The sequence below is a fragment of the Halyomorpha halys genome, unplaced genomic scaffold, assembly GCF_000696795.3.
Source record: "Halyomorpha halys isolate HHAL.00 unplaced genomic scaffold, Hhal_1.1 Scaffold373.1, whole genome shotgun sequence".
NCBI lineage: Eukaryota > Metazoa > Arthropoda > Insecta > Hemiptera > Pentatomidae > Halyomorpha > Halyomorpha halys.
Window position 1 is genome coordinate 791,447 of NW_027109386.1, and position 8,315 is coordinate 799,761.

Sequence of the window (8,315 nt, forward strand, 5' to 3'; positions counted from 1 at the left end):
GTCCACCACACGATGACATTGCTGGATAGTGGAGTGGGACGTTCGGAATCCAAACTGGTGAGAGTTCAAAAAGATGACTGTAAAATCATAGATGGGGCATTGGAAGGATGCAGTTGAAAAGAGGCAGTAACTAATTATCGTAGTGCCTATGCCAAGCACCGTCCTTGCAAAGTTACAGTCTAATTCTAGGAGCAGTCTAATTCTTGCAGGACAAATTCTAGGAGCACAAGAGCTTGCAGGCTCATCTGCACTGTTGTAGTATAAGAGTCCAAGAGGAAAAAAAGTCAGTTATTTCACTCCAATTTTTTATTACTTTAATAAAAAAATATGTATAATTATTATTTGTTTAAAATTAGTTTTAAAACACTGAAAATTGAGTCTGCCAAGTATAGTTAGGGAGAATAAAAATGATGGCTGTTTCAAACGTTAAAAAAAAAAAAAAAATATTCTGAGCTCTATATCATTGAAATTACCTACGACGCTATAAAGCCTAATATAATATCAAAGTAGAGTAAATTTGCTAAAATATGATTCCTAAAATAGCTATTTACGCTCAATAGTTTTTTTTAGCAAAAAAAACAAAACAATGAAAGATATACTGAAAAATCAGAAGTTTATGAATTTATTGTGGGAGGTATTTATCTCAGGAACCTCTAAACGTACGAGGCCCTGTTTCATAATGAAAGCTAATAGGATTAGTTCAAAATACAAGTATCGAAACAACATGTTAATTACACTAATACTAATTTTTTTCATAATAGGGAGGACTATTAGTGATATTACAGGAGTTAAAAAGTACTAAAGTACAAGTTACTATTGTACAAGTCAGTGTAATTATATTGTTAAATTGACAAGACTAATATTATTAATTTGTACTTTATTATGAAACAGAACCCTGACGTCTATTAGTACTCAAATTAAAGCTAGTTTAATGTACTACAATCTAGTTTATAACGCTTATCTCAGCAGGATTAGTAGTTTTTATATATATTTTCTAAAATATGCTTACTATACTTGACAGACTTATCGATTTTGACTAACAATTAATTATTATTAATAAAGTAATAAAAAATTGACTGTTTTTCCTCCGGGCTCTCATACTAGCATGGACCCTGTAAACCTGCCAATAACTGAAGATTCTGTTCCAGAAATTTTATTTATTTATTTACTCAACACTCTATTTTTATAACAAGTCCAACATTTAAGCATAAACATTTACCGGATCGTCAAGCAAATTAACAAATTACTTATAAATGTTACTCCATTCATTAAAAGACTAATAAAACTATAATGTATATAACTAATAATGACAACATGGTATAGTTTTGCAGTATCTTGCAGTTTTTTTAATAAATTTTGATTTTCTGAGCAAAAATCGATGATTCCGATTGAAAAAAGTTAAATGTAAAGCTTAAACGAATTTATTAATAAATTAGCAAACAATAGTTTTCAGTTAAAACCTTCTTTATTCGTTCTACTCGTTTAGGACCATCTCGATTTATGAAAAAATTCCACATAATTTTGAATAGATGAAATGTAACCAAAACATTTATTCAAATGAAACTTTAAATAACAGTTTTTTTTATATAAACATATTTATATTTTTAAAACATAAAACTATACAACATTAGAGAAACATATAAAAATTTTAATATCTGGTAAAGTAACTGTTAACATTTTTTTATTTATGTTACTAGAAACTAGAACCCTGCAATAAAGGGATTTTTAACTTACTTTTACTAGGTTTCATACCAGAAAATTTGCATAAAATAATAATTAATGACTTAAATCGAATACCAAATATTAATCACGTATTATTTAATATGCTTATAATTAACCTAAATAATTAATTAAATCTGTACCGCTACAACCAATGAAGGGTCAGGGATTCAGTACTTTTTAAGGAAGTACTGTTACAAGACCAACGGTTGTACAAGGAAGTGGAATTAGAATTTGGTCAGAATCACGTTCGATGGCCCGATTTTTTCTCAATTAAAAGTACCCAATTTAAGAGGCTGGGTGGACCCCAGGAAGGCTCCAGAACTTACAAGAGTTGACTCACGGCTACAGTGTTACAGAAAAAAATTTTCTTTCAAGCTGGATTCGAACTTAGGTCCTAGCAGTTAGTAGCCACGCGCCTTACCCCGGGGCTACCGCGCTCTCTAACCTAAAAAATTAGCTCAATAAAATATTAAGCTTTTTCTCAATTACGTAAAAATTGAGAAAAAGCTTAATATTTTATTTTTAATATATATATATATAATGGGTATTATATAGATAAAAAAATAACACATTTTGAAAATATGTGGTCGGATAATCTGTGGCAAATGCCTAAATGATTCAAAGAATAGCATCACTTGTATCTGAAGGAATGAAATTATGTTTTGTGGTGTTCTAAACATGTGATCAAGGGCAATGGCAAAAATGCAAAAGCGCCTTACTTACGGTAACCTAACTTCACTTGTTTGTAAAAATAGTGTTTGAGATATCGTTTTTTTATGGTTTACCATAGGTATGTTACATATTTCAGGTTTTTATATGTTTTTCATTTTTATTTCACATTGCTACTCAAACGCTTCTTAGTTAATACCAAAAACAACATATTTTACCCATTGGCATTTTTTTAAATGAAATGTCACTGATCAAATTAGCAATGGTATATGTACAATTTTTAAGTAAATTATAAAATTGAAAAAAAAGAAAAAAAAAGGCGAAATAATAAAAAAAAATTATTTTTGAAGTTAGCTTTTTATTGATAGGCTATAATCAATGTTATTAAGGAATTCAGTTAAAATCAAGAACTATTGTAGAGTAAGTCGTCCTGGTAGGGTATCATCTAGCGCCGTGCCTCACCCACCTCATCTTTTATTCTTTCTTTTAAAAATTATTGATAATAATATAATTACATAATAATTGTTATATTATATCATAACATGATTAAAATGCATATTATGTCATCCTTTATGATTAAATAAAAATGATATTATCTAAAAATGGATTGAAGAAAAGTAGTAAAATAACGTAAAATCTGGTATTTTTATAATTTTTATTTTATTTTGTGACACTAAGCCAAATTGTTTTATATATATATATTTTTTTTTCTATAAACATTTTTTCTTACGATGGAAAATTATGTACTGTACATATACCTTGATAGTGGAACTTTATTCCTTATTAATATATCTTATTACAATTCAATGTTTTTTGGAAAATAAAAACAATTTAAAAAGGATGCAGTTTCAATCACAAAATAGCTATATATTGATACGATATTTTTTTTTTTAGAACCTATTAAACATTTAATTGATATATTTTCCTATACAATAACAATATTAAATATTGAAATAATAATGTTCAAAACGAAAAGTATTGTTTGTTAAATGTTTTTTGTTAATGCTTATTTCAGGATTGAGATTACTACTAGAAAACTACCTTGAAATAAACATTATCTCAAAATAAAAAAAAAAAAATATTCAAAACAAAATTAAATTGTTTTGTTACTTTTTCAAAGTTATTTAAATTCTGTTATCTTTCGCTTGTTTATTCTCTAGATGGTTAACTTCTCGAAATTATAGAACAATTAGGGTAATGTGAAATAAGCTAGATCCATTTAATTGATGAAAGTTTATATTGATAAATCATGGAGACATTGTGAAGTCCTTTACAAGAGAGATTAGTCAAGTCTTATCATGGTTTTGTTTTTAAAAACATGAATGGGATAAAATTGGCGCATGATTCATTCATTGCGAAACATGTGAATGTATTGATGTTAGGTTATGCGCAATGAGAGCGGGCAGAGCACCGCCTCTGTACCTAGACCAATTCACCATTAGCAACAAAACATTAAAATAACATTTTGGATCTTCCAGCGATCCCATATCTTTCCAGCATCAATGTTATGGCCGGGAAACAGGGAGGGGGCTCATGCTTCAAGGTCAAATTTATTTATTATGGCAGTAGCTTGAGAAATGTTGTTGAAATGATCAAAACCCTTTAGTGACATTCTCATTGATTCGAAACATGTTTATCAAAATGTTATAAAGTGTAAAGAATGATTGTCATTAGAGGACTCTTCATAGGAGAAGACAGGATACACAGCCGATGTTCTCTCACACTATTCCTCAGGAAAAGAATCGATTAATGCAAATGCTCTCCTGGTTTCTCTAAGCAGCAGATGTGACAAGGGCTGCGCCGCCACCTCCCCAAACAAATTCAAAATTTAAATACCCGTCAGTATTTAGAGTTTGGAAAAAAAAAATTTATTTTGTTTTTCGATTTTTTAAGAATTGAAGGATAAATGACATAAAAAGACGGACAAATATTTAAGTGAAGGGTTGTCTTAAGAGCTGAAGAGAAACCTTTTATTTTATTTTTTTTAAAACGTCTTAAGCAAGTACAGCTGTCAAGCCGCCATACTGGAACCGCGAACCAAAACATTGGGTTCTTATCGATTAAGGTTATGTTTTCGAAATCAAATTTGTGGTTAGTTACAGTTATTTTATTGAATAGTCAGTAGCTTAAGTTGGGTTCCATGGATTCGAATGGTAAAAATATGAGAGTTCTGACAGAGCGTGTCTGTTGGGAAGTGTGTAAGTAGGATAAGGTTAATCTAATAATACGATTGAATTGTCTTACAGTGCTGGATGAATTGGATAAGTGCTGGCTTCTACAAGCGTGCGGCCGCCCTGCCACACTTTCAGCTTTTACCTGTGGCATGCATTATACCGTGCTTGATACTTACGGACAAATATTGTGTTGACCAATGTCGCCGGAAGGCAGAAGACCAACACGAGCATATCCGCCACGGCCAGGTTGACGATGAAGTAGTTAGTGACGTTCCTCATCCTGGGGCTTCTGTAGACGACGAGGATGACACAGTAGTTGCCTATGAGGCCTATGAAGAAGACGAGGGCGTAGGCGAGGGTGTAGGCGGTGGACATGGATAGACCATGGCGGTAGTACTCGGTAGCGTTGAGCTCCTGGACGGTCGGCTCGGCAGGTGACGTGACGTTGCCCGGGAGCACGGCCTCCACGAAGACGTCCATGACGAGGGAGTTGAGGACGAGCCTTCCGCTTGAGACCCGGCGGTGCTCCATCCAGGCGCTCTCTGCCGCCTCTCCGCCTTCACGCCTGCGCCGCCCCCATTCAATACTCCCCCCTCCACCGCCTCCTCCGACGATCACTCTTGACAATTATTCCACCGCCCGCAATCAGATCCTTCTATTAGTTAGTCCAAACTTTTCATATTTCTAAGACACGCCTCTTACAGCTCACATAATGATCGTATCAAATCATTGGCGTGATATCAGTTATTTACTCATAATGCATTTACTTTCGCATAACTACAGACATGATTTAAAATATACCTTTACTATTAATATTTTGTTTTCAGTTCCCAAACTTATTTTACCTGGCATCCTTGTTGGAATAAAAATCTCGCGTCACCCATGTCGAGGTAAAACTAATTATACCACAATTATTTCTCAAAACAATTAAATGTGTATTTAAAGAAGAAGGAACAGCGCAAATTCATTACTAAAAAAATGAATAAATAAAAATACCGTTCACGTGGGTCGGGATGGGTTAATTAAATTAAACTATAATATTGATAGCGATCAAAATTATATTTTCCAATATTTCATTTTAAAAATGAAATTTTGAATCATTATTTTTAATTATAGACTTTAGTAATATACCAAGGAAAAAAGAAATTTTAATCTGCCTTTCTCATAACTTCATGTTTTACATTTTAAGCTACGAAAAATCTTGAATCCCATTTACTGCAAACCAAATGTACAGTTTTATTGGTTCACAGATAGCAAAACAACTATGGGCAATAATAATAAAAAACAAATTAACTCTTCAATGTTTGAGGATTTATGTTTCAAACAACGTAAAATGTAAAATTGAAAAAAATCCGTCAGCCACCATCCGCGGCTTTTCTCCGAAAATATTTTAGATCTGGCACCTGCATTCTTTTTGGAATGTTTATCCACAATGCCCTCCAAACTTAACACTACTATCTGCTAATTTTCAATTTTTTTGGACCCGGTATTATGATCCTGAAACACTTTTTAGTTTACTAATATGACAAAATATCAATTTAAATAATAAACCAATGTGCTTATTATACTTGCACTACGTTTTTAGATGGTTTGCGATAAGATTAGACCATTCATAATTTTTATATATAAGTTAATAAATTATTTTTAGAAAGTATTCTATATATCTCTGTTGACTTATCGAAAATGTTATGAAGAACTACATATCCTTATTCGACCCTAAAAGGGTTTATTTGTTATTTGTGTTAAATATTCATGTGATCGTGGAAGCACACTCACAAGATTTTTTGAGTTGAAAATTTTGATGTCTAAGAACTTGAAGAGATGTCAGTTTGGAAACCTAATTTCATTCACATAAATACTGGGAAAGTATTTCATAGCATCTTTTTAGTCATGCCATATAGCAGTGTACTTAAAGATGACGTAATGTTTGGACAAGATATTGATACAGCTAATAGCATTAGGAGGATAGGCTTAGGAGGTTGATCTGGTGCTCAATTATTCCATCGGGAGGAGTGGAGAGGCCTTCAGAAGACAAAGGATCCCCTTCATAGGCTCAGCTCTCGAGGACTAAACACGGTGAAGACTTTAACAGCCTCCGGAGTGGCTCTGATGGAAGATAGGACATGCCTCACGGCACTCACTGAAAGGTCACCTTGGTTCATGGATATTGGTTTTCTTTTCTATTTAGATACCAAATGCAAGAACCTGAAGAACTGCAATGTACTATTCATTTATCATAAAGTAGCTTGGAGGTAACAACTGCACTTAAAGACCTGATCATTTTAGATGCATGATTTTTTTAATTAAAAAAAAAATCACTAACTTCTTTAAGCAACATAAAAATGATTTCAAAATTCTTAGAAAATTTGAAACTTATATGTTTATCCACTAAGGGAACATTGTTCTAACTCAATTGTTTCTAATTTTGCATAAGCGACATGTAAAATATTTAAGAGAAATTACTTAATTTATTAACAATAAATTATAATATGATTATGAATAATACACAAAATTTCTAATCATTTATATTCTAATATAACATTATCTAAATATATACTTAATAAATATTTTTGGTCAAGCATTATGAAAATCATATTTTTTTCTTATTTGATTTCATCAAACATAAATTTGTATTCTGACATGAGACATATATTTAATTTCCGATAAAATAACAGCCTGGGTAATAATAAACGTAACTTCAAATGAACAATGACTTCAATTAATATAATTCGTTGGCATATAATTTTATTGATCAATTATATGCCAAAGAATATACAAAACTTATCCAATTAAAATAAAATATACATAACAAATAAAATGTAATTAAAAGCTGCTATTTACGAAAAAGAAGAAATAACCAAGAAAATCAAATACAGAAACGTAACTGAGGATAACGGAATGCATGAGGTCCCACGGGAGAAAAAATACTAATTTATGTGATAATTAGGGACATTTAGGGGCAATTATTGCATGCTTATTAATTACCCGTATATAATAAATTAAGTGAAATTTCCTTAAAGAGTATATACATCTAGGAATATAATAAATAAGTGCACAAATTTTTCCGAGTCAAGAGAAGGAATTCAACTGAACTTGCAGCTTTCAACAATTTAAAACCTGCAGAGCAATGAATTTTCTCTACCCCAAGAGTTATTGTCTCAACAGAATGACAGTTTTAGTGCCCTGAGGTGCGAAGAGACTGTGCTTTGATAAAAAAAATAAAAGGAACATGTAGTGGTTAATGTGTGAAAAACCTAGTGACTGCGGACCGTAGATTATATTACTGAAACCACTGCTAAAAAAGGATATTTGGTATATTTTCACAAGAGGAAAAAATTTCTATCCAGTTTAAAAAAAAAACATTAAGTATGAGTATGTTTGCTGGTCTGATATAATTTTTGCTAAAGGTTGCTGGCCTTCAAAAATTATTCATGGAGCTCGAAAAATATATATTAGCAATATTTATATATATTTTTCTTGGTTGTATGAGTGTGAGTAAAATATACTCTTCGGCCCCCTTTATACACCCAGAAATTTTAATTAACCAAATGTCATTATCAATGAAAAAAATATTAATTTAATGTACGAAGGATGAGGTTAGTGTTTAGATGAGAGAGCCGTCTGTAGTTGAGGGAGTTAAGGCGTTCGTCTTTGCAACCTTGGAAGTGCAGCGGTGCCGGTTTGAATCTGGCCTGAGGGGTTGACATTTATTTCTGTGGGAGCCTCACGAAATAAAATACTTGACCTAGA

The 8,315-nt window shown here is 31.8% G+C and overlaps 1 protein-coding gene across 1 annotated transcript in view; it reads right to left on the reverse strand.

The window, feature by feature from the left end:
- Window positions 1-5,095, reverse strand: part of LOC106681898 (neuropeptide SIFamide receptor) — a 135,274-nt gene extending 130,179 nt beyond the window's left edge. Inside the window, exon 1 of the mRNA XM_014422462.3 lies at window positions 4,742-5,095. Coding sequence (XP_014277948.1) covers window positions 4,742-5,045 — 304 coding nt within the window. The 5' untranslated portion in view covers window positions 5,046-5,095. The remainder of the gene's footprint in view (window positions 1-4,741) is intronic.
- Between the last annotated feature and the right edge of the window lie 3,220 nt (window positions 5,096-8,315).